Source organism: Arctopsyche grandis, chromosome 2 (genome assembly GCF_051622035.1).
Source record: "Arctopsyche grandis isolate Sample6627 chromosome 2, ASM5162203v2, whole genome shotgun sequence".
NCBI classification, from domain to species: Eukaryota; Metazoa; Arthropoda; class Insecta; order Trichoptera; family Hydropsychidae; genus Arctopsyche; species Arctopsyche grandis.
The window spans coordinates 6,904,205-6,931,794 of record NC_135356.1 but is presented as its reverse complement, the minus strand read 5'-3'; the positions used below and the strand labels follow the sequence as shown (position 1 = coordinate 6,931,794).

The window sequence follows — 27,590 nt, the reverse complement described above, 5'->3', positions numbered from 1 at the left end:
AGTGGTAGTGGATTGTTATATGCAGAGATCGGCGTCGAAGTTCATTTCAAAAAATGGTTCACTATTGTAAACCTTCTTTTTTGCTGTCTTGCTTTGTAGTACAATAGAAATTGACAATAGTGAACCATTTGTGCATGAAACCATCTTCGTCGCCGATCTTTGGCTATATGGTCCGCCGAATCGTTCACTTGCACGGACTAGGGATTGCAATACCGGTAAGCGGTATACCGATTTACCGGTAAATCGTCAAAATATCGCTATCGGTAAATTAAAAAACCGGTAATTACCAGAAACTATTTTATATACAGGCATATAATTGCTAAGTATTACCTTAAAAATCAATGCAAATGGCGTATTGTGTATTAGGTTGTCTGGAATTTGTTTATTTCCAGTATTAAATGTGGTTAAAGTTAAAGTATTTAATACCTAAATTTTCTAATTTTTTAACCGTTCCGAGTTCCGAAATGTTAGCGACCGCTGTTATAAGCGATCTAATTTTAAAATTTGCAAAATTACTTCTTTATATCAGGTCTTTGTTGTGATTTTTAAATAAAACTTAATATTTTTGAAAAATGTCATATTTTTTTTCTTAATTTCCCAGTTGGCAACCCTAAAATATAAAGAGTGGTCCATAAGAAACGGATTGTTATAAAATAAACAGTACGCATCATTTTGTCGTGTAAAAATTATTTATTAACACAGAAATAAAGGTATAAAACCCGGTATAGGTATAAAAGTATGCCATTTTCAAATTTTTACGTGCGGAAAATTATATCACTCAAATAATGATCGTTTTTGCAGACACAAGTTTAGAGCCACTCTTTCCAGTGTTTTTTCGTTGATTTGTTCGATTTGGTTTTTTATTGCCGTCTTCAGTGGCCTTTCTTCGTACAAGTATGCTTTAAGATATCCTCACAAATAAAAATCACACATGGAAATGTCTGGTTCAAATCGTAAAACGTAAAACCAGCCGATTGAAACCAACCAGTGAAAATTTGGTTGCTGGAATCATGCATTTTCCCTGTTGATTCCTTGCCTTCGAAGCCCTGATTATATTCATAATCACTATCATGACAAATGGCATACACTGAGTAATCGAACAACCATCATCACAGATTCCTCCTCTCTTCAGATGCCGAGTAATACTCATTACAAAAACGTCTTTTTTCTGCGGACAATTCCGTATATTAACACTATGACGGCCGTTGACTCATATTTGTATCATGTTGGGTGCACAACTCTTACTGGCCGCTGATACATATATGATTCACGACTACGCGGAAATATTTTTGTATCACGTTTTTATCAATCGTGTGTGGCCGATGATACAATTTTGTATCACGTTTTCGTTTAAGACGAAAACTTAATTGCAAAATTGTATCATCGGCCAAAAACGATTGACGAAAATGTGATACAAAAATATTATATATCAGCTGACTGATACAGTTCTCACAGTCGTAAATCATATATGTATGTATTAGCGGCCAGTAAGCGTTGTGCAGTCAACATGATACAAATATGAGTCAGCAGCCGCATAGTGTTAAAAAAATGCAAATTTTATGTAAGAAATCTGTATTTACTTATGTGTAATAAATATTTCGTTTGATACACTGTAGTAAAAGGTAGTATGTTGAATACATATATTACTGATTTGCTAAAAGGCTCAATAAAAACCGGAAAATGCACGCTGAATAGTGAAAATACGCAAATTTTGAATTGTGTAGATATTTTTACTGGAAGGGTTAACAATGGTCAATTTTCGAAGTAAAGCTATCTACAATACAAAGCTATCTACATTGTACACGTATAGAACAATTCCGAAACGATTATGCCGCTTACATATAAACATGTGTGACATACATATATTTTGCGATGGGCATTATCGTATTATATATGTACACATATGTATGTACCCACATAGTAATGAATTCATACCCATCACTCATCAATAATAAACAACGAGTGTAATATTTTTTAAATGCAATCGTGCAACTTATGGATGTATAGTAGTCGTGTTATATGTACTACATACATAATGTACTTACAGTTAAAATTATATTATAATATAGATTATTAATAGTGTTGTATCACTTCTAGTTCTGAATATGGCACTAAATATGTAGAGCTTTTCGGAATCGTACCACTAATATTCAATGCTTATTATACATAATACATACCACTTGTTACAAATAATGCATTAGCGAATGTTGGATTCATTATTCATTTTATGGCATTACTTAAGTCATATGTATATGTATATGAAGTACATATGTACCCTTTTTGTCGCACTTATCCTTTGTTTGACTTTGCTTTGACGTATGTACATATGTATATACATTATTTATCGTATATATATATATATATATATATATATATATATATATATATATATATATACTAGCTGTATTACCCGGCTTCGCTCAGTGTTTATAATATAAACCGCTTAAACATGACTAAGCTAATTTAATTAAAAAAAAAAAAAAATTAAAAAAAAATTTTAAAATTAAAAAAAAAAATAAAAAAAAAATAAAAAAAAAATCAAAAAAAAAAATTAAAAAAAAAATAAAAAAAAAAATAAAAAAAAAATTAAAAAAATTTTTTTTAAAAAATCAAAAAAAAAAATCAAAATTTTTTTTTGCCTTCTAGGGCTTCGCCCTCGGCGCCCCCCTGAGCCTTTGCCTTCTAGGGCTTCGCCCCTCCACGCCCCATGAGCAATTGCCGTTTAGGGCTTCGCCCCCCTTAGTTAATGCCTTTTAGGGCTTCGCCCCTCCGCACCCCCATGATTAAATGCCGTCTAGGGCTTCGCCCCCCTTAGTTAATGCCTTTTAGGGCTTCGCCCCCCGCGCCCCCAAGATTAATTGCCGTTTAGGGCTTCGCCCCCCTTAGTTAATGCCTTTTAGGGCTTCGCCCCTCCGCGCCCCCATGATTAAATGCCGTCTAAGGCTTCGCCCCCATGATCAGTTGCCTTTTAGGGCTTCGCCCCCCGCGCCCCCAAGATTAATTGCCGTTTAGGGCTTCGCCCCCCCTTAGTTAATGCCTTTTAGGGCTTCGCCCCTCCGCGCCCCCATGATTAAATGCCGTCTAAGGCTTCGCCCCCATGATCAGTTGCCTTTTAGGGCTTCGCCCCTCCGCGCCCCCATGATTAATTGCCGTCTAGGGCTTCGCCCCCCTTAGTTAATGCCTATTAGGGCTTGCGCCCCATGAGGCTGGGCCCCCCGGGCCCCCTACGGGGCCCCACGGGGCTGCGCCCCTTGTGGCGCCCCCTTTTGAGCCCCATGAGGCTGGGCCCCCCGGGCCCCCTTCGGGGCCCCACGGGGCTGCGCCCCTTGTGGCGCCCCCTTTTGAGCCCCATGGGGCTACGCCCCATGAGGCTGGGCCCCCCGCGCCCCCTTCGGGGCTTCACGGGGCTGCGCCCCTTGTGGCACCCCCTTTTGAGCCCCATGGGGCTGCGCCCCATGAGGCTAGGCCCCCCGGGCCCGCACGGGGCTGCGCCCCATGAGGCTGGGCCCCCCGGGCCCCCTTCGGGGCCCCACGGGGCTGCGCCCCTTGTGGCGCCCCCTTTTGAGCCCCATGGGGCTGCGCCCCATGAGGCTGGGCCCCCCGGGCCCCCTTCGGGGCCCCACGGGGCTGCGCCCCTTGTGGCGCCCCCTTTTGAGCCCCATGGGGCTGCGCCCCATGAGGCTGGGCCCCACGGGGCTGCGCCCCTTGTGGCGCCCCCTTTTGAGCCCCATGGGGCTGCGCCCCATGAGGCTGGGCCCCCCGGGCCCCCTTCGGGGCCCCACTGGGCTGCGCCCCTTGTGGCGCCCCCTTTTGAGCCCCACGGGGCTGCGCCCCTTGTGGCGCCCCTGGCGGGGCCCCATGAAACTACTCGCTTTGCGCCCCCGCGGGGGTGAATCCATTGAAACGAAAAAAACAAATCGGCGCCCATGGATCGAAAAAAAAAAAATCGAATCACGTGTTCGATGACGTCACCGATCTACGGACGACGACGACGAAAACGACGAAAACGACGAAGACGACGACGACGACGACCAAGGATATTTACATACAAAGTCTCTTTCCAAATTATAGATTAGATATATATATATATATATATATATATATATATATATATATATATATATGTATATGTATATATATATATATTTTTATTTATACCAGGAAGGCCTAGTAGGTAACCCTAATGCGCCTTCCTGACCAGAAACATTTTACATTTGGTTCAATTATTATTTGCATTATACAAAGTGAATACATATCAATTAACATCCACAGATACATCTGTGGTTAAATTTGTAAATTTGCAGCATTTTTAAACAATTCAGCGAGATTTGAAATTGCTGAAAAGTCGAGATTTGCGAGAAAATGGGTAAGGTTGCCTATTTCTTGGAACCGTCGTATTTTATATCACAATTCGGGGGTGAATTTTACATCAGGTTCGAACTAACGGTCTGACATAGATAATTAACCAAATTATCGAAAAGTCAAAGATTATTATTTTTTATTTATTTTTTAATAATAATAATATTTACCTATATGTATAATATTATTACAATATAATTCAATGCTAGGTTTTTAATAATATTACTGTAAGCTTCGCCGTCCATAACATATTAACAATTACTTTTATCGTTTAAAAAATTTAAATTTCCATTTATATAAAATATATACGTATTCCATAAATAAATTAATAATATCAACCACTTACGTATTTTATTGTAAAATTTTAATAATATAAATATTCCAAAAAACGAACTCAAAACTAACAAAAAATAAAAGTGAAATTCTACCGACCGCTATACGCACAAACAACGTTGTATTTATTGACCAAAATGCAATGCGAAACTGAAACGAAATGTAATTGGCCATTGCGGGTCAATTGGGGGGTGAATGCGATAGCATTTACATTTTACGTAAGTATTGTATTAGATCGGTTTGATTATAAATATATGTATAGTACTAATCTAATATATAATTTCGAAAGAGACTTTGTATGTAATTTTCCATGACAACGATTCGATTGGTTGAATACTATTTCTTTCGATTCAAATAAATTTAATAAAAAAACAAATGCATATTTACTATTAGATTCGCCATGTTTAAACTGTTTATATTACAAATACTGAGCGAAGCCGGGTAATACAACTAGTATTATATAATTCCAATGTACATGTCGGGTACATCGAATACAGGGACTTTCGGAATGTTGAAACAGTAGTCACCATGACGTCACCTTATATCCTGACTCTTATATCCTGATCGCGCAAACGTACGGTACGTAAGGCAGTGCGATAAAAACGGGGAGATTTCCACGACACGCCACTGATGACGATGATGAAATGACCGTAAAGCAGTAACTCTGGTCTGAAGAAATCCTGAATTAGGGTGTAGTGTAATTTTAATTATTATTTTTTTTTTTATTGAGATGATCTGTCATCATCACCACTCCTTTTATCCCAGTGCTGTTCGTGAGTCACGTACGCGATCTCGCATATATGCGCATGCGTGCTCGAGGGCAACGCACTGATTTAGCGGAACGACGATCGAGCATTATTTACGACTCGTACGTACATACATATATTGTGCATATGTGTATCGATGTCATCTTGGTTGCATTTGGCGACGTGTCATCATCATCGCGATCGCAGTCATCGCCATCGTCACCATCCCAATCGTCGTATACAGTCATTTTTAAATTGGACGCCGGTCGTTAAAACACCCCTTCGAGTGCCACTCCACTTAATAGTGGAAATTAAACATATGCATGCCACGATGTCGTTCGAATCGTTAATGTGTAATGATTGTCCAGTCGATGATGGAATAATGTAATTGCGCGAGCCCATGGCGGATGGTCTGTTAGTTGCATTTTAGTGATATTATTCTCGTCGGAATGTTTCGACTTACATATGTATGTATGAATTCTTACATATGAGAAGAATTATTGCCATTTCCAAATATTTCGTTGAAGTATTAAAGGGAAGAATCGTCAACCCTTCGATTTTATTTGAATTTAAATTTTCGGCGCCTGAATGCGGTAGAGCTTTGCGTCATCATTTACTTTTCCAATCTATTCCTGCGAAAACGTCTGCTTTCAATAACTCGTCCCTTGTAAAGGCTATCCGGTTCCTTAATGTGATTGATGAGCATTTGGACCTGTTCAATTGTCATGTTGATGAGCTGGTTAGGTTCTTGAGATTCAACACGAGACTATTTGAATGAGATGAATCATTTGAATTTTTATTGTTTTTATTTTGTTATTTTCTTTCTTTTGTTTTGTAAAACTAGTGTGACGCTTTGGGGCAACCTGTCAGGTCACACTGGTCATTTTATTGTTATTATTATTATAAATAATAAATTAAATAAATGTATACGAGAATGATTTCGATTTCCTCGTAAACTTTTTATTCGTAAATTTAAACTCAATTATTATATTTTCCATCTTAGTGAGCATAGATTATCGGATATTATTCTGACCTACATATTTGTCTGGTAGCCTACGCTCATAATTATTTTCATAATTGAATGTGATGTGTGAGTGGAATTTTTATCTTCTCTCTTCCATTTGTGCCTCGCAAGGATGTTTTGTCATATATTATATTATAAATTTTATTTTATTCTTTTTTTCCTCACGTTTATTTTTATAAACTATTTATTTTTGTTTTTTTTTTTCGTATGTAAGCCATGGTGGCGCATTAGGTTCTTCCTATAATGCCACAATGGTCCAAAAAATATAAATAAAATTAATAAATTATGAAAGTGAAAATGGTCAAAATTAAATTACATTTAATTAGCACCCTATACATTACAGCAACTGATAGATATGTACAATAGCAAGGAATATGAAATAAAGAGACGTATGAAATTAAGATGGAGTGCATTTGGGTGAATAAACGCTGATTTTAAATCCAAAATATAACATGTCTGAAGAAAAATATCTTAGATCAATTTGATTTGTCTGAGATGACGTATACGGTATGGATGTAAAACTTGGACACCGAACGCCAAAATGTCGAACACGGAATACGTGGGTGAAAAGTATGACAAGGGTAGTTGATATGGTGGAGGGAGTGAAGAGATTGAAATGGTAATGGGTGGGTCACGGGGCTAGGAAAATGGACGAAAGGTACCTGAGAGAATTTAAAAGGTCGAAATGAAGATGGGTGGATGAAATTTGAAAAATGTGCGGGGTGAGATGGACGAGAGTTGCGCAAAACAGATATGGTGAATGTTTGTAAATGATGATGATAAGATTAGCTCGTTTAGATAATGTACATATGTATATGGTACTGCATGTCACTCGAGTTGAATATTTGAAAAATAGTTTTTATAATTCTTTTTTAACCCCCTTTCAGGTTTCAGGATCCCAGTTAGGTATTTTAGACACGTTGCACTATTTTCATTTAATCCTTTCAAAACCAATTCCCTAACATATTCCTATCTACAGCGTGTTTATCGTATGCTTAACGGGGAGTTGAATGACGTTGATCTATTCGGTATTTCCTTACATCAATTCAGGACTGCCATCAGGAGAGTCTTGATTGATTGATCCATTTCTATTTCTATCTCTATTATATATTCTTTATCCAATTATATTATATGACTTTATGTTTAATTATGCATTTTCGTCCTGTCCTATTCAGCCATATTTTAGTTTTTATTATTTTCTTTTTAATTTGTTTGTCTATATATGTACATACTAGATTTATTATGTATTTTGTAAAAATCTATAATTGGGCTCAGATGCTATATTTGTTATATTTATTCTTTATTTTTATGAATTTCTACATCTGAGGCCTGTTGATTTTTCAATAAATAAATCTAATATATAATTTCGAAAGAGACTTTGCATATACATATGTAACATTGGTTGGTTGCGAACGACACATTCGATTTTTTTTTTCGATTCATAGGCGCCGATTCGATTTTTTTCGATCAAAGGATTCGGAGTCCCAGGGGGCGAAGCCCTAAAGGCCAAAGCCCTAGGAGGTGAAGGCTCCGGGGGCGCAGACGCCAGATTCTGGTATACATATAATTTCGAAAGACACAGTATATATGTTTGTTTGTTCATGAAAGTCAATTTAATAAAAAATTATATAAAATAAAACTATTCAAATAAATTTAATAAAATGTTTACTATTAGATTAGTCATGTTTAAGCGGTTTATATTACAAATACCGAGCGAAGTCGGGAAAAACCACTAGTAAATAAATAATGGTTGTGGCTATTTGCAGGTACTATATCTGTAACAGTCGCAAAGCGTTCTGCGCATGCGCGTGAACTGTCACTGTTAGCGTTTTTACTGTTAAAAGTTTGTTTTAAACCTCTTAAAATTTAGTTCGAACTCGTAAAGTGACGTAGAGTAAAAAATATAATCCAAATTAGTTAATATTATTAATTGTTAGAAAATTATTATCATATACAACGTATAATACCTATATACAAGTACAAGCCGCGAACTAGCTAAATGATATAAATCTATTATATTAACGTGCGAAATTTATTTGCCTCATGTATAATGAACGATTGATTAAACAAGTCTAGCATACATTAAATGTAAGAAATTATAATCGGATTATAAGTTCACGCGCATGCGCAGAAGACTTTGCGCCTGTCGCAGATATAGTACCTGCAAAAAGCCAATAATTCGCAGATATAGTACCTACAAATAGCCACAACCATAAATAATTACAGAACGTATTCGAAGAGCAAGTATCGAGTGCGTTGCTATCGAAATCGAATGATGTTCTTCAATGAACAAGTTTAAATCTGAATTCCACACTATGGATAGACTTTGGAGGCTGTGGGTAGGGTCGTGCCACGGGGAGGGGTGGGGTTAATAATATGGGCTATTATAGCGAGAGTGCGGCCCTGTCTGTGGTGGTTTTGGTTTTTTTTTTTTTTTTTGCTCTGCTTTGGGGGCGCTAATGCGGACCGCAACGTTCCGTTTAGTATTCCGGGGGTAGCTCGGGGCGGCTCTAAGTGCGGCCCGCGGTCGACACCCACACCCCATTGTTGTATCTACATTTTATTGTAAGGCACCCCCGTGCTGAATTTTAAGCGCTTCTGCCTCTCCGACACTCCATCCGACCGAGAGACGAGCTGACGGAAAGCCCCGTGCTGATTATGATGTACGGGCATCTGGCGATCCTAGCGTACGATGCAGTATTACCGTATCGGGCCGAACACTCGTTGCCTAGAAATCTTGTCAACTTTGTCTCTTGCCGGCTTATCGTGTGTTTTAAAACGAGCAAAAATTTGTATATACGTATGTACTACATACAGCGGAAAACTTATGCCATGAAAACGATTGAAAGTAGGTTTTACATGGTTCTAGGACACTTACCCCGTGGACACATACTCCCGATCAAAAACCCACCTAGACATTAAGAGGGCTGTACACCCGAAACCTTAATTTTGTTGCCGTTCCTTTCTTCGATATATACATTGAGTGAATGCGACTATATATATTGAGTGAATGCGACAGTTGCGCTTCGACCAGATAAAACGGATTTTAAATTGACAAAATCGAGGTTTCGTATTCTCCTATTTTCTCCTCCAAAACTGGACTAATTTAAAAAAAATATCATCATCTGTATGAGAAAGACATTTTCTGTGCAACTATGCGCGTATTTTTTTAAAATCGACTGTTAAATAAGCACGCTGGACTCTTTTCGTGAGTGTAAAAAAGAGGCGATTTTATATGTAGATGTTTGGCGGCTCCTAGCTCCTATAAAAAATAACTAATCAAAAAAAAATAAAACGATAGATGCATCCTAATGGTGGATATCCATAGCATATTAAAAAATAATTTCTCTAGTGCCATAATTGAGTAAGGGAGAAGTGTAATACGTTTGTATGGACAAGGCGCTGGTGTCCAGCCCTCTTAAGAGGGCTGGATACCCGAAACCTTAGTTTTGTTGCCGTTCCTTTCTCCAATATATATATTGAGTGAATGCCACAGTTGCGCCTCGACCAGATAATCCCTATTTTAAATCGATAACATTGAGATTTCGTATTCTCCAGTTTTCTCCTCAGAAACTGGACCAATTTTAAAAAAAATTTCATCATCGGTATGAGAAAGATATTTTCTGTTTGTGTTTTTGTATTTTTTTGAAAATGAACCGTTAAATTAGCACGCTGGACTCTTCGTGGGTGCAAAAACGATTATAGATTTATAGATGTTTGGTGGCTCCTTGCTCCTATAAAAAATAGCTAATCAAAAAAATAAAAACATAGAAACATGCCTATGGTGAATATCCATAGCATATTAAAAAATAATTTCTCTAGTACCATAATTGAGTTAGGGAGAAGTGTAATACGTTTGTATGGACAAGGCGCTGGTGTCCAGCCCTCTTAACCCCCGTTGAAAAATTCTTCATTTGTTTTTTTTATCAAATGTATTTGAATCGAAAAAAAAATTATATTTTTTAATGACCGACCAATCACAAACCTCTGTGACCAATCTAGCCAATCATAAACCACTTTGACGAGAGCCAATCACATACGAATTACAGACTCCGTTTCTTATCTGATTGGCTGTTTTAATTCCTGTATTTTTTATGTTTTGAAAATTTCTATTATTTTTAAGTCGATTTTAGTAAAATCGTTCAAGTTGGGGTCGGAGTCCGAGTCGGTAAATACTTATCCGACTCCTCAGCTCTGGTCTCTTCACAATATCTGTGCTCCGCGAAATTCATGGGTGACTAAGTTGCTTTTTGCGATCTAATTGATCGTTATTAAATTAGCTAAAGTTCCTCTCTGTTATTATTGTCTTTTTTTAGAAAAGGGGGATAATTTGGTGGATACTCTTATGGGTTTTCTCAAGGCTAACATATGTACATATATATTCGATTTTTTTCAGCTTCGTAAATATGTACACGTATAAAGTGATAAATTTATAAAATTTTGCTTCGTATTGCAAACACTGCCAACAAAACGTACGAATATAATACGATCAAAACATAACTTCTATATACATATACTGTTTGCTCCCAATGTTTCCTCTAGGGAAATAAATCTCTGAGCATTTAGCGCCATCTATTGAACATTTATTTAATTAATTAATTATTTTTTCTTTTGGTGTTTTATATTGTTTATATGTAGGTAGGTAGTTTTTACCATTTTTTTCATATTAAACAATTAGATATAAATACTAGGGTTATTATGTGGTAGTATGAATGTACATATATACATACATATGTATGTATGTATGTGCATATGAGGCAGTAAACATTATACATTCATATATGTATGTTGTATAATATATTCATAAAATAATACATTTTGTAAAAAATCTTATAATACTAATTTATATATATATATATATATATATATATATATATATATATATATATATATATATATATATATATATATATATATATATATATATATATATATTAATTTACGTATGTATGTGTGTGTGTTGTTTGATGCATCCAAAGCTTTAATTAATGTTTTGTTCAATTTCGTTTCAGATTAAAGACAATGATTTGGTCTTTGAAAATGACAGACAATCAACAAGAGAGGAGGCGAGCAATCCCTCAGTATTTGGGGAACATTTGAGGAGAATTAAGAGACAATTTTTTGACTGTAAGTGCCATGTCACATTTGAATATCATATCATTGTAGTTTACATTTTAAATCGCTATTTTTCTTGTTTTAGTTCTCGATGGCTTTACATCTACTAAAGAACCAAGTCCGGAAAACAGCTTTAGAGGAGATAGTGTAAGTTAATATTTGACTTATAATATTAAATCATTCATATCAGATTCATTATTTAATTTCTGAATATATTTTTTAATAAAACTATTTATTTTTAGGATTTGGATAATGGCTGGGATGGGTAAGTCATTTAAAAAAAAAAAACTTTTTGATATAAAACTATCGTTAATTATTCAAGTTTTCTATTTGATTGTAATATTTTGTTCAATTAGGAACAATAACGACGATGATGACGAAGAGTCTGAATTAAGTTATGGATCAGGAGATCGACATGATGCCACTCCTGCTAAAGACAGTATGTTATCTAATTTTTAACATTTATATCTTAGTTTATAAAATTGTATTGTTTGGAAATAAACAACTATAGATGAAGAGTTCAAACAAAATCTAATACAGGTTTTTCATTCCAAATTGACCCCTTTCAATGTTATTTTGAAGTGAAAAAGGGCCAATTTGAAATGAAAAAGGGCCAATTTGAAATGAAGGGGTCAATTTGGAATGAAAAACCTATATAATTTTATCAAATCAATGCTTATTAAAAGCTTTCGTATAACATTTGTTTAAAAAATTTAAAAAAATTGCTCTATAATATAATATTATATAAAAAACAAAAGCAAAATCAAACAAAACATTCTAAAATCATATTTTGATTTTTAAATGTTTTTAATTTTTACTAAATTATGTTCACAATACATCTTATATATATTTTAATAAATACTGATCTACTGATCATTTTCTATTTTACAGTTAAATTTTATTTTTGTTAGTAATTATAGTATTATTTTATTCTAATGTACAGCATAATAGGAAAAAGAGCTCAAGAAACTTAATATTTACGATTTCTAATATCATATATTATATAATATTTACGGGTCTACCCCACGGGATCGAATTAGAAATGCACGAAAAACCAAATATCGGAAGGCAAAGATCGAAAATCGAAAGATCTTAAGTCGAAAGATAAAAAAAAGGGTGCATGGTAAACGGTACATACTCACTTAATTTGTGCGAGCAGGATACAACAGGAACAAGAGGAACAGGCTTTTCCTCCCGTATTAATGTGCGCGCGCAGAATACGGGAGGAAAAGCCTGTTCCTCTTATTCCTGTTGTATCCTGATCGCGCAAATTAAGTGAGTATGTACCGTTAATAATGCACCCTTTTTTTTTGATCTTTCGATTTTCGCTTTTTGCCTTCCGATATTTGCGTTTTCGGGCGTTTCACATTCGGGCCCGTGACGGAGACCGAATATTTACATACATCCATACACATATTGGCATAAATAGTGAATTTAAAATTTAATGTGTTTTTGAATATTGCTAAATTCTCAAATCAGTTTTGTGCTTCTGTGCATTGGTCTATTAAAAATATTTATTTTTGCGACTGCTTAGTGAAAACTCATTCGTTTTCAGTGATAATTAGAGCTTCGTTTTTGATGATTGAACCGTACGTGCTGGAATTCGACAATAGAGACTCGGCAAAGTTCCAGAATTTGTCTAAATCGTTAGAAATGGCCATGAATGAACTGTACGACCAAGTGCCCGGCGACCAGAGAACAAGCCTCATCAGAATACAGTAAGATTTGTTTCTCCACTAGAGTCATACAAATTTTATATTTTGTATGTCGACATCTATCTATCATTTTTTACTACTCTGTTTTTTTTAAACAAATGATGTTATATTATTGGAAATTTATAGTTTAAATATCATTCATTCAATTGTTATTTTTTCTTCAATTTGTTTGTTTACACAAAAGTATTTATTTGGCTAAAAGAAATTTGACTTGATATTTTCTGCCGGAAATTCAATTGATCATATTTGCTTGATTACAGAACGGGACTGAAGGACGAATACACGTGTAAAGTGACTTTAGAAATTCACACGATTAATAATTATGATATTAATGCGCTTTCGGATGCGTTAAGAGGGCATTTAAGACAAATAGGACGACTCGGTGGATACACCGTCACCGACGACGACTACAGCTTTAAAAAATTCAATGGTAATATCTATACAGGATCTCCCATTGAGATTTATCAAATATTTATTTTTTCTTTGAGAATTTTCAGCATGAAAGTATTTGTTATAATTACGAATATTTTAATTAATGTATTTTTTGCATGTTCAGTGATTATTTTACACGTTTATTCTCATTATAAGTTCGATAAGAAATATTTTATGACTTAAGCAATATATGTATAAACATGTGTATGCATCAATCACTCAGGATTATTTAATTTTATATCGTTCCTATTTTTTATTCAACACAATCTGAGAGAGTTTTTGAAGTGTGTTTATTTTGATTATTTACCAAATCGAGCTATTCGAAATAAATAATTGTTAGGTAAAAAGAATAGAAATACTCTTTTGCCTAAAAAAAATTGCTTCATATATTTTTAACCTCACACGGGGTACATATAATACATACATTCATCTTTTATATATTAATTTATATTTTTAATTCCATAGTACTAGCAAGGGATCATTTCAAAATAAATATTAATACCTCATAATATTCGTAACAATTACTTTAATAACATACATACATACATAGTACATTAAAATTATACTAATATGAATAAAATATTTCTTATGACCTTTTATTAACCCTTTGGTGTATCATACATTTTATTTTTGATATAAAACATTAATTAAATAAATATGATTTAGTTGCTTGAAAATTAAAAGTCATTTATTCTATTAAAAAAATATTTTTATTTAATTTAAGGTATTGCATACTTAGTCATTAATACTATATACATACATACATACATTGTAGTATTGGTAGAACATTGCTTTATTAGTGACTTTTAATATAATATAATATATTTACATCATTTCATTTTAGTGCCTAGCTTTACTCACTTTTAATACTGTCATGAAATCAATTTTAATAATATCTACCTTAATTAATTATAATAATTAATCATATTTGTAAGAAAGTCTCATCTCAGATTTGATTATTTTGGTGTTTTACGCACGAATTTCGACCTGTCATGTAATTGTAATACTGCAGTTTACATATGTATGTATTTACACACAAATGGGGGGGGGGGGGGGTTATTATCATTGCAAGTATATCATCATGAGTTAAAAATTATATTATTTATTGAAACTATTATCTGAAATGGAAATAGTTTGCTATGGCTACTAATTTGAATGTGATATGCAGTAATGTATTCTTAATATGTTATAAAACAATTTTTTTTGTTAGGTAAATAGGTAAAAATATATTTCTCAATCAGGGATCAAAACCGAGCAACCCTTAATCTGACACCAAAGGGTTAAAATGTTTTCATTTTCTGTTTTTATTAGTAATTACTTGATTAGATTATTTTATCATACTGAAAGCTGTTGCTAATCAATTCAGCTGTGCTTACCTAGAGGTTAATACTGTAAATTTTTTAAATTATTATTTTGAACTCCTGTTTTAACTGTAATTTTGTAATTGACTGTTTTGTTTAGTAAGCTTATGTGTGCTTTTTGTTTTGTTTGTACATGGGAAATTAACATTTCGACAATATCATCCTGTCCGTCAATGCAGAAGTCAGTGTTCCTGAATGTACCGAAGATTACTTTTCCTGTAATAGTGGAGAGTGTATTGATAAGTCCAAAAAATGTGATAATTTTAAGGATTGTCCTGACGGTTCAGATGAGGATAGTTGCAATTTAAATGGTATATGCTTCACTCTAATTAAAATATGTACCTTTTTTTTTCTAACATACTAACTCAACGGTGTTTGCAAGAAATCAACTAGTTGAATATAGTCAGGAGATGAAAGTGTATCGGTTCATTCGGTTTTTTTCCTTTTTTGTTGTTGTAAGCATCTAATGTAACGTTTTTCAAACTGAATCATATCAAATGGCAAATAAAAACATCTTCAATACACTTGAATTCAATTTTATCCCGTCTTGACCACCACGTCGAGATCAGGATAGTAATGAAATACAGTTTGACAAACGCTAGACCAATCCATTCCACAGGTCTGCCAAGGTGTTTTTCCTAAATCGACATACATAGATTTGATTGCAAGTGTGTGCTAAATGATTAGATATGTCATCCACCATTACCGTAGTTTGAGTTCGGTTAGAAAAGTATTTCAACCATTAATTCTTCTTGTGTTATGTAAGAACTGTAACTTGAAATACATATATATATGTATTTAAATTGAAATTTTTTTAGTGAGCGGATCTATTACGAAATTGCATGACATGGACGACATTCCATAATCATATTATTGTTTTAAATATTATATATACAAATATTGCATGTAAAATCAGTACTAACAAAATCTAGTTTCTATAAACTAAATTGCTGGGGGTGCTTTCGTTTATTTTAAATCAAACGCTAAACGTCTGTTACATGTGATTGTCTATTATAAATATTTCATTGAAATTTAATTACACACATACTTACATTTTTATGCACAAAACTTATACATATTTCTTGTTTTTTGATTAGAACTTCTTATATTAAATAATATAATATAATCACATGAACGGATGTTTATGTTCTATTGAACATTTATATTATAGATAGTATATAGATATAAACAGCGTAGTTTTTGTTAACATATATATACATATTTGTAGAATCGCAGTAACATATCAACACGATGATTTGAAATCACGTTTCAAAACATCAATAAACAATGTGAACATTTATTTTTTATGTACTGAAATTGCATTAACAATTTCTATTTGCTGCACATATTGCATATTATATTGAATTTTTGAATCAATTAAAGAAGATAAGTGATCATGTTGTTTGGGGGTTTTAGGATAAAATTAATTTAGAATTATTTTACATGCATGATAATGTGCTATCCTCTTTTTTAGAATTTAAATAACATGTTTATTTTAGTGTCAAACATTATTCAAATAATAGGTTCATACAAAACTTTTATTTGAAAATGTTTTATAGCTTTGTTTTTATTTTAATAGATGTCGCTAGTAATTTTATTTCTTCAACTTAATATTTATGGTGCAATGTATCAACAAAAAAAAGGCTGTGTATCGATGTTTCTGTATAATTTTATGTAAATATATAGGTACAAGGTGAAAAAGTTTGGAATCAGTACCTTTTTAAATATGGATTGTATGTGAAAAAAAATATTTTTTCCAAAAATTACTCAATTGTTTATTAAACATGTTATGATACTTTTAAATTTATAATTATTTTCGCTGCTTTTACGATGTATATAAGAAGAACATCATTAATTAAAAGAAATATTATATCCAATTAAAATTTAATTTTGCATTTATTTTGTAATAATATATGTATGTATGTAAAATAATGATGAGCAGATTATGATGTTTTGTAGAATTTTCAAAAAGTGGGGATTTCTATTTACATGTTGTGTTGAATTAATTATGGAGAGTAAAATTTTTTAGTAGAAGGTATTATGACATGTTTGAGAAACGACTCTCTCTAATAATTCAATTTCGATCAGATGATTGTATTTAAAAAGTTACGACCAACTTTCCAGACTTCTTTTATACTCGGTGTATATATTAAATTGATTTATTTTGTGGCACTGTGAAGAACCCGACAACGAAGTGGACATAGACGAGCTCAGCACAGTGACGACTGAGTATCCCGAACCCACCACTGACGCTCTGGATATCAGATGCAGGTCTGACGACCAAGTGAGATGCGGCGATTATTCGGTATACATTTGTGGATCTCAATGGTGCGACGGTACACCGGACTGTCCGGGGGATGTCGACGAGATAGATTGCAAACCAGGTCACTATGGATTATCAAATTGTGCATCATCAAGCCGACTAACTGCGTTCAAATCCATCACAGCGCTTAACCGAAATTTAAAAAAAATATATTATAAATACATTAACCATCGAAGCCGCCATCACAATTTAATATTCGAATCCGATGCAATTGCATACTTACACATATGTACTAATACGCAACGAGTATGGTGAGTGAGACGCTTGGAAAATGAATGGCTTTTTATCATACATATTGTTCTCATATTTTGCATTGCATCCAAAAACGCTTTTTTATACTTTCCAGTGCATTCATCTGTTTAAAGTATGTTGTAAACACTTTTAGTAAATAGATGTATTATATAAATAACTTTTATTATTTCAGTTGAGGCTACGATACCATATTCAAATTCAAAGACTGCATTTTAACTATATTCGTGTGCATAATTTTCAATTATTGGATAGACAGATACATTTAATTTGATATATTTTAAACATACTTGTATATAATTTATGTAATAGCTCCAGAAATAGTAGTGTGCTCGATAATATATATCTGATTTTATCTAAACACAATCATAAATACGTACATAATACAGGTTTATCATTTCAAATTGACCCTTTTTAATGTTTTTTTATTCTAAACCCCTTTTCAATGTCAATTTGAAATGAAAAAAAAGGGTCAATTCGGAATGAAAAACCTGTATAATTGTATTGTTTACTTGATGTTTAAATATGTACAATTTATGTACGTGCACTGTATTCAAAATTGTGGTAACATTTCAAAGATAGGTGGAGCCTGGCAACTTTCAACAAATTTTCCTCGATTACATATGTTTGAAATAGTAAAATTTGTTCATATTTTTTTATTATTAAATGGTGTCAGGTTTTCAATAGCTTTTGCAGGTCTTTTCAACTTGTTTGTAATATTCAGATAGAAGTTTACAATTTACTTGAAACATATCAAACACGTATGTACTTTGTTAGATGAAATTCATATGGAATGAATGAATGTTTTTCTTATAGAGTGTGGCGAGAACGAGATGGCTTGTGACAATAATCGCTGCATAGATTTATCGAAACGCTGCGACAACGTCCAGGACTGCGAAGATAGATCCGACGAGATGGATTGTGACCGTGAGTACAATTTTCATTCACACGCCGCTGTTTACTTGTCTAATTAGTGCCAAAATCCGCCTATTTGATTTCGGCACGAGTTTATTTAGTGTGCGGACAATATGGTAATGTTTTTCAACGCAAATACACAATGTTTTTTTGACATTTCTGGTCAAATATTTAAATTGAATATATTTGACATTAAAACTTGGCTTCAATACATTAGGTATAAAAATTTATTATACCTATATTATCAAAAGTTTTAAATATTATGTAATTAAACTTTTCAATTCGTATGTTTTAAACATTCAAATGACTTTAATGTATAACTTTTGGTATTTATTTTCCAAAAATCGCATTCATATGCAACGGTGCGCTGGAACGGTCTCGCGATTCTCGAGAACTTGTTGTTAAAAAATGGGAGCTTTCAGAGCCGTTTGTCAAAATTTTTAAACAATTCAACGTGTTTTTACTAATGTCAGTTTAAAAAATATTAAAACACTTAAAATCGCGAGAGGCGATCTTTAAGCTTTGGCTACTGAGAGGGGAGCTAGCGACTGAATCGGAAGCTATAGATAAGTTAATTGAACATATAAATAATTAATAAATAAATACTTTAATTTTAATCTACATAGTTATACAAAGTTGATATATTTCGAAAGAAATTGGCCTGCGGTACTAATTACATACATTTTGATTTTTAATATAAAATTCAAATGTAATATTGTATTTAATTATATCTAAAGTTCTGAAAAATTAATAAAATTATTTTAAAATGGGATTGAAAATGCATTAAATTTGTATACGCTTATTTTCTTCTTCTTCTCAATGCCCTGTCCGCATTCGAACCATATCCGTATCGGTATTTGAAGATATCCGCATCGGTCTTCAAGCTCGTAATAGGTCTTCGGCGCTCATATCGGTCCACATACGCATGTTTCGAAGCCAAGACAACTTCTTCCTGCCAATCCATTTTCTACCTTCTATTTTTCCCATGGTTGTCAAACGGAGAAATTCGTATTTTGGACCCCGTATCATGTGTCCGAGGTACTCCATCTTTCTCCGCTTGATGACAGAAACAAGTTCCCTGCCTCTCCCTATCATGCCGAGGACGGCTTCATTTGATATTTTTTTGGTCCATGCATATCTTCAGCATACGTAGACCCACATCTCAAAAGCTGCGATGCGGCCGATCATCCTGGTCTTCAGAGGCCACGTTTCACATCCATGTAGTAACACTGTCCAGACGTAGCTCTTCGCGAATCTCAAACGCGTACGAAGATTGAGATGCTTGTTTGTAAGCGCCGCCTTCATTTTGATAAACGCTGTTCTAGCCATCTCGATGCGGATTCTCAGATCTTCATCTGGGTCCATCTCTTCATTTAACCGGGTACCCAGATATGTGAATCTTTTGACTCTTTCTAACACCTCTCCACCCAACGTTAGATCACCGGTGGCTGTTTGCATTCTATCTACTATCATACATTTTGTCTTCTTTATATTTATGCGCAGACCTCTTCGATTGCTTTTTTATATACACGGTCTAGAGATTTTTGAAGGTCTGCTAAATTTTCAGCGACTAGTGCCGTGTCATCAGCATATGCTCAATTTAAATGTTTTCAATTTTTAAGAATTCGAAATATGTGCTTTTTATTCTGAACTTTTTTTTTTTATATTATATCTTATATATAAAACCGAAACGGCGTCTGTAATTCGTTTCTGTTTGGCTGTTATCAAAGTCGTTTCTGATTGGCTGAATTGGTCAAAGACGTTTGTGATTGGTCGGTCGTTAAATATTTTTTTCCGATTCAAATAAATTTAATAAAAAAAACAAATGAAGATTTTTTTCATAGTTTTCATTTCATTTCCACTAGTAATTATATATAAATAAATAAAATAATTAAAAAATGAGAAAAACGTCACTATATAATATAATATATAACTTTTGAATTTTTTTCATGGCGGGGGGGGAGGGGTGAGGTTGAGAATTAGAGAACCGGTTGATAAAATATGTATGTATTAAAAGAGAGGTCTCGATTGGACTTACGGTATACTTTTTATTAAAGTCAATTGAAATGGCGATGTCTTGAACCCCTTGATGGTTTTTTAAATTGATAATGAGCGCAAAAATACTATCTAGTTTATACGATTGACTCTATAACCTAGTACAACCTATTCAACTCTTTGTGGCACTAATATGTCAATTGGCGCTTGTTTCGATGTGAAAGGGCCAATTAATCGCCCGAAAATAAATATTTGGTCATAGTATGTAGTTCGTTCGTTTTTAATTACAATTCGTTTTAAGTGTGAAAATATTTCGCTTTTCTTTTTATACCTACATAAGTTGTTACATATGAAATCACTTAAATACGCTCGATCTATGTATGTATGTAGTTCAATCGGATGTTATCAATATATGTATGTTCATATGTGTAATTTACGTATTCGGTATGGTCATTTCTGTTCAATCTGTGCAGATGTGCATTGGAATGTCGACAATTTGCAGCCCCAATCAAAGTGTATGTTTTCCTCGTTGACCAAAATAAAATGATCAATTCTTCCAATTACGCGGACAGCTTCAAGCAATGGTGTTCAATTAGAGGCGATTGGCTTGTCAAAGCTCGGACGTTGCACTTCTGTTGAGCTTACTGTTTGAAAGCTCGCTAATATATTTTTATTTTCATCGTGTTCAATGTGGTACTATCGTTAATTCATTATTATTCATAATTTCAAAATTGGTCAGTAAGAGGAAAATTCTCTCATTAACTCACTGTCTTTTTAATGAAACTTCATTCAAACGCCGACGCGGCGTGTGTTTTTAAATTCGTAAGCTTCATACAATTTTTACTTTATCTATTTTTTTATCGTTTATAAGGTTTGGTCTCATACTTCCATTCATAGATATCGTGTCAGTATCTTTATCCAAAATATCGATAAATCTCATATATGTATATAAGATCGAAACGGCGTCTGTAATTCGTTTCTGATTGGCTGGATTGGTCAAAGACGTTTGTGATTGGTCGGTCGTTCAATAATATTATTTTATTCGATTCAAATAAATTTAATAAAAAAAAAACAAATGAAGATATTTTTCATGGTTCGACGGTATTCTCACTACTAGACTGTATTTGCATTTACCGAGCGAAGCCGGGTAGCACCACTAGTCTGATATATAATTTTGAAAGAGACTTTGTATGTATGTAAGTTTTGGTTCGTAGAATCAAGAAAAAACCTGTATATATTATGTATTGTATGCTATCAATATTTCCTCTTGGAAAATAGTGCCACGAGCATTTAGCGCCATCTATTGAAAATTAATTTAATTAATAAATTCATTTTTCTATTGGTGTTTTATATTGGTTATACATATATAGGTAGGTAGGTAGTTTTTACTTATTATTAATACATCCAATGAAATTTTCATCGTGTTTATCACTAGTAAATTATAAAATATACGTATGTAAATATATTTCTATGGTTTAAAGATTGACTTTTTTTTTCTAAGGAATTTATCGATAATATTTCAAACTATTCAAAAAAAGATTTCAAATTCTAAGATATCAAAATTAACTGGTTTTATCTCGCGTAGCATACATATGTATTTCTCACATAGAATATTTCATTCAAATGAATAACACAATGTTCTATAAGACGGACATCGTTTATTACGTGAAAATATATCGAATTGTATGAATTTTATACAAAATTAAATCACCACACTTTGAGAAACACTGTTCTGATATAAGAAGTTGTATTCCAATTTTCAATTTAATTGACAGAAATGTGTTGGAGTTATGCTTAATTTACAAAACCTATTATTTTTAATCTGAGAAAAATACGCGAACTCAAATATTTGGGCGGTCCATAATGAGTTAAAATTGTCGTTATCTTTTTTGTAGAAGAATTTTGTGCTTAGAAATCCGTGTTGATTAAACTTGTGAATTTTAAATTGTGAACTGTTTGTCTTGTACATTTTCTATGCGAACATCGTCAAAATGAACAAGTCTTTTACGGGAACTTCATTACAAAATTTCAAACATTTTGGACTAATTTATTTGTTACAAAGCGATCTTCTTGTTCTATTCGACGATTGAGTGATAGATAAACTTGGATTTTTAACAGTATTCCGAATATGTACATAGATAAATCGAATTGGCAATAAAGTTGGCTTGAAATTATCGATTGTATGATTGGTGTGTGTGTTTTTTTTTTCATTTTGCCTGAAAATTAACATTTAGAACGGGAACTGGAAACTATCCGTTTCAATGGTTTATTTTCGTCGGCGATCATCGAGTATGTACTGGCCGCGGCGAATGACTGCGTAGGTATTATATACATATATCGAATGAAACGTGACAGCAGGCTATCGTCTCGGGTTTGCCATTGTTTCGTTGCGGTTTTGTTTGCGGCACGCGGCAAGCAAGTCGCCGCGTGCCAGTGAAACGGCACACAAAACGCCTTTCTCATCGTAAAAAAATGCAAAAAAAATGTTTGTCTGAATAAGGCTCATTGTAGTATCGCGGATCCTTCCAACCCATCGGGAAAATGTTAACGTTGTTCTGCCTCCGCACAAGGATTGATTGTTGTTATCTTCGCGTAAAATATGTATGTAATAAGATACGTATGGTAAAATTTCATTTCGCCTAGCTGGATAGTCGAAGAGGGGGATGTTATTTAAAACGGCAAATTATTAACATTTATTGTCTCAAAGAAATACTCGTACCATGTATGTATGTAATTATTTTTTCGTCTTCATTTAGCAATTTTTCTCTTTGGATTCGTTGTCGTAAAGATTCATTCAAATATAATAAATCGTCATTATTTTGGAACTGAATTATATTAGCACATACATACATATGTATAATTGATCTTGGCGTTTAATTTCTAAGTTGGAACAGCAAGATGTTACACTAAGTCTAATGCATTCAATGAAATATGCTTGGCATAACGAGGAGAGATAAGAAGCGGAATACGTGGATGAGAAGTATGACAAGGGTAGTAGATATAGTGGAAAGATTGAAGAGATTGACACGGCAATGTGTGGGTGACTTAGCTAGAATATGACAAAAGAAGTGCTAGAATGGTACACGAGAGAATGTGAAAGGGTGAAAGGAAGGCTGTAATTAGATGAAATTAGAAAAATGTGTGGGGTAGATATGTAGATGCGAGTTACGTAAAACAGAAACGTTGGAGTGTGGGAGAGGCCTTCATCCAGCAGTGAATGGTGAATGGCTGTAGATGATGATGATGATGATGATGATAATCGATAGTTTTTTATGTACATATGTATGTATGCATGTAGGGGTGGGTCTACCTCGTTCCACCAACTTGAAATATCTCGAGACTCGTTTACCCAACTTTTTCGGTGTATTTCGTTGTTGAGTTTGTGTATACATATATACAAAACACATATACATACATATATATATATATATATATATATATATATATATATATATATATATATATATATATATATATATATATATATATATATATATATATACGCAAATGTTTCATATATTATTTTACGAGATAAAAATGAACTATTAAAAAGATATATTAGGAATTGACTTTTAAACGTTTTTTTTTAATATTTTAAAGATGTATGTGTTAATAGCTTAAAAATGAAGATGAATGATTACAATATGTCTCGTATATGTAACATATGTGAATTGAGAGAGACGATGCAATATGCATATGTACATACATACGTAAGTATGTAAGTTGTACATTTAGTATTTTGAAAGATGTACATACAAAATTATTATGGCACTTCATGATTGCACTTAAAACGTTTTGTTCTTTTTATTTTAATTTTGCTCGTTGAGTGATTATAATAATACCTCGCAGTTAATGAAAAAAAATTGCAAGAATTAATTTATTTATTTAAACAGTTTTAAAACAGTCCCTTCTAAAAACCTACATAATTTTCTGGCATTGGTTTGACACCTCCCATATGTACATTTGATTTTCTTCGTGTGAAAACGTTCGTATTTCGTATCCGGAAAATTTATTATGCATAATGTGCGTACTAAGTTTTCGCTCGTTTAAAAAATTTCGACTCGGAAAATTTAAAGCGGGTGTTTGAGGGTTTTAATTTATCCGGGGGGGTGGGGGCACGGTGGTGGGTAGCAGAAGGAGGGGGGGGGGGGTGGATGCGAGGGGGTGGTGGACGCCATATATTCATATTTGAAAGTAAAACGGCGATGAGGGTCTGCGTTCAGGTCCGGACTGAACAGATTTCAGAGCCACCCCCGCTGAGAGCAATCGTCCGCCCCTTGCGCCCTTAATGTACCCTCGCTGTTTGACAACATGGTTGGGGGATGAGTGTCGGGGATCATCACTGCGAATTTTATACACGAGCCGGATTAATCTGTTCTAACTAGACATATGTACATATGTACATACATATTCATTGTGATTTTAACTTACATATATGTATATGATTATATTTTAATAGGTCCAGTTGTTTTAATAAAATCGTTTATGTGATACACACATGGATTATTTTCGTACTTTTAAACAGTGGAAAAATGTCAAACAAAAAAACAGTGTTATTGTGTTATTGTTTGGATGCTTTGCTGATTTAGCAAAAATAAACAGTCGTTTCTGTATTAGATCAGACCGCATTTCGCATGTGTGATGACGAAATTGTGTGTTCGATCGTATCCGGTCTATGCGGTTTCTTTTTATTATCGGTAGAATAATAAATACGGTCATCATATATTATATATTGTATATAAATAATACGTATAATAACCGAGAATAACCGAAATGACATAATATATTGCGTAAAACATAATCTAATAATGCGCGGTTTGGTTAAAAATGTAGATAAATATTACATTTAATACGATCATCTTTGAACCACTATAAAAAAAGCTCGCGGAAAATGTAAAAAAAAGCATCTTCTTGATCCTTCCGGTGGAAATCAGTGTTTATTTTTATTCTAGTCGAATCGATTTCAATACACAATTTTGCTACAGGCATTCTGTATTTTGATATAAGATCGCAAAAGTCGAAAACCTGTAAAAATTGCGAATTTTTTTAAACGATTATATCTCATAAACGAGAAGAAACCAACAAAAATCATTGTCATATTCGAATTCATTGGGTCAAACCCAGTAAAGATTGATTAGTTTTCGCTCCAGTAAGTAAAAAAAAAACATGATTTTTACAAGCCTCTTTTGTATTTCACTTCGCTAACGATTCAGTATCCATTCCTACAGTCTTCCGATCGTTTTGAAACTTAGCCATTTTGCGCGGTTTGGTCAACGATGGAAATTTAAATCGATTCTGATAGTTCGATGGTGAAAAATAATCGTAATGAACCACCAAAATAGACTAGTGGTTAGCATAAAATGCTTTGAACAGAGTGGTCACGGGTTCAAATCCCACTGGTTTATGCTGGCCAGACCTTGGACTGGTGACTCCGGGTCGATCGTTTCTTATCAGAGTTTATCAATTTATCTGATGTTCATTGAAACGGTTCCAGCAACGGTTGGCAACCTTGCCCATTTTCTCGCATTTTCAGCAATCTTGAATTTCGCTGAATTGTTTAAAATGCTGCAAATGCACAAATTTGTCCATAGATGTCTATGGGTGCTAATTTTTATGTATTTACTTTGTGTAATACTAATAATATTTGTATCAAATGTACAATGTTTCTGGCCAGGAAGGCGCACTGGGGCTACCTGTTTGACTTTCCTGGTATAAATTAAAAAAAGAAATAAAAATAAAATACAGGTATCTGTTTAAAAATGCAAAAATTTTGGACATTTTATCGTTTAGTGGTCAGTAACCTTAGTTTGACTTTTCGCCACCTATTTATTCGTATTGTCATATTTCCTTTTTCACACTATTTAATATATAATTTCGAGAGAGACTTTGTAAGGTTTAAAGGTTTTTTGGGAGTATCGAAAATACATTTTCTATGATCAAAAATCGATATCGTTGAATATTATTTTTTTTCGATTCAAATAAATTTTATATAAAATCAAATGAATGTTATTAGAACTATTAGATTAGCCATAATTAGTAATCCTTTCTGGAAAGTCTTTGAACGGCCTATATACATATGTATGTATATATGTAGATATATTGAATTTATTTCAATGTGCCTGCATATTTTGGCAACACATTTCGATGTCTCTTTCAAACTTTATCTAGCAGTATTCAAGAGTCTCGTGTTGGTCTCTTTAGAATCTCGACACTTGTATATATTTATATAATGGTGCAACCATAGTGGTGGTGCTCGTGTTGACAAAAACCGCGGACCCAATCTGGTTGCGGGCTATAACACCCCGCTAATGTGTAAGTCACCCACCCCTACCACAGCCTCCCCGACCCCTGAATATTCTCAAAAACAAATCAGCGGCTGATGAAGCTTTAAGACAAATTGCGATTTTATTGTTTTCATTTGGCCAAATTATCGCGAGTACTTTCTCTCTCTCTTTCTCTCTCTCTTTCTCTCTCTCCCTCTCCCTGCTCCCACATCCATCTATATCTTTGACGACCTTGACTCGCATTTCAAAGCGATTCATTTTTTAATGTATTTACCTATATTATTTAAATAATTGGACCTGTGAGGTCTAATTGATATTTGAGGCACTTATTAGTATTACTTTTTGCTACCCCCCGCCCCCCCTTCATGGAGTTTTACATACTTGGAATTGGAATCCGTTGAGTCGCAAATACATACTCGTTTTGATCAAATTATGTACATGCATCTGAATATGAATATACCATAAGTGTATGCATCATGAAAAATTATACATAATGAAATTCGTAACACAATATGACATTTTTATTTATAGCTTTATCTTTTTATATTGCCGATATCATAATAATATGTTTTAAATTCGAATGCTTTGTTTCTGTTTTTGTGTTTTATACCCAAAAGCTCCATCAATCGAAAGCTTCTCACGCAAAATATGGTTCTAACGAGAACGCCAGTGCCAGATGTTCCGTGATCGAGATTTCAGTGACTTGCGAAAGATCGCTTTTTGCGGAATAATCCGTTTA

The 27,590-nt window shown here is 33.7% G+C and overlaps 1 protein-coding gene across 1 annotated transcript in view; it reads left to right on the top strand.

The window, feature by feature from the left end:
- LOC143922860 (basement membrane-specific heparan sulfate proteoglycan core protein-like) overlaps window positions 1–27,590 on the top strand; it is a 247,793-nt gene that overhangs the window by 102,847 nt on the left and 117,356 nt on the right. Inside the window, exons 2-9 of the mRNA XM_077446235.1 lie at window positions 11,475–11,589; window positions 11,663–11,724; window positions 11,820–11,842; window positions 11,934–12,016; window positions 13,133–13,295; window positions 13,553–13,722; window positions 17,266–17,469; window positions 18,474–18,584. Coding sequence (XP_077302361.1) covers window positions 11,475–11,589; window positions 11,663–11,724; window positions 11,820–11,842; window positions 11,934–12,016; window positions 13,133–13,295; window positions 13,553–13,722; window positions 17,266–17,469; window positions 18,474–18,584 — 931 coding nt within the window. The remainder of the gene's footprint in view (window positions 1–11,474; window positions 11,590–11,662; window positions 11,725–11,819; window positions 11,843–11,933; window positions 12,017–13,132; window positions 13,296–13,552; window positions 13,723–17,265; window positions 17,470–18,473; window positions 18,585–27,590) is intronic.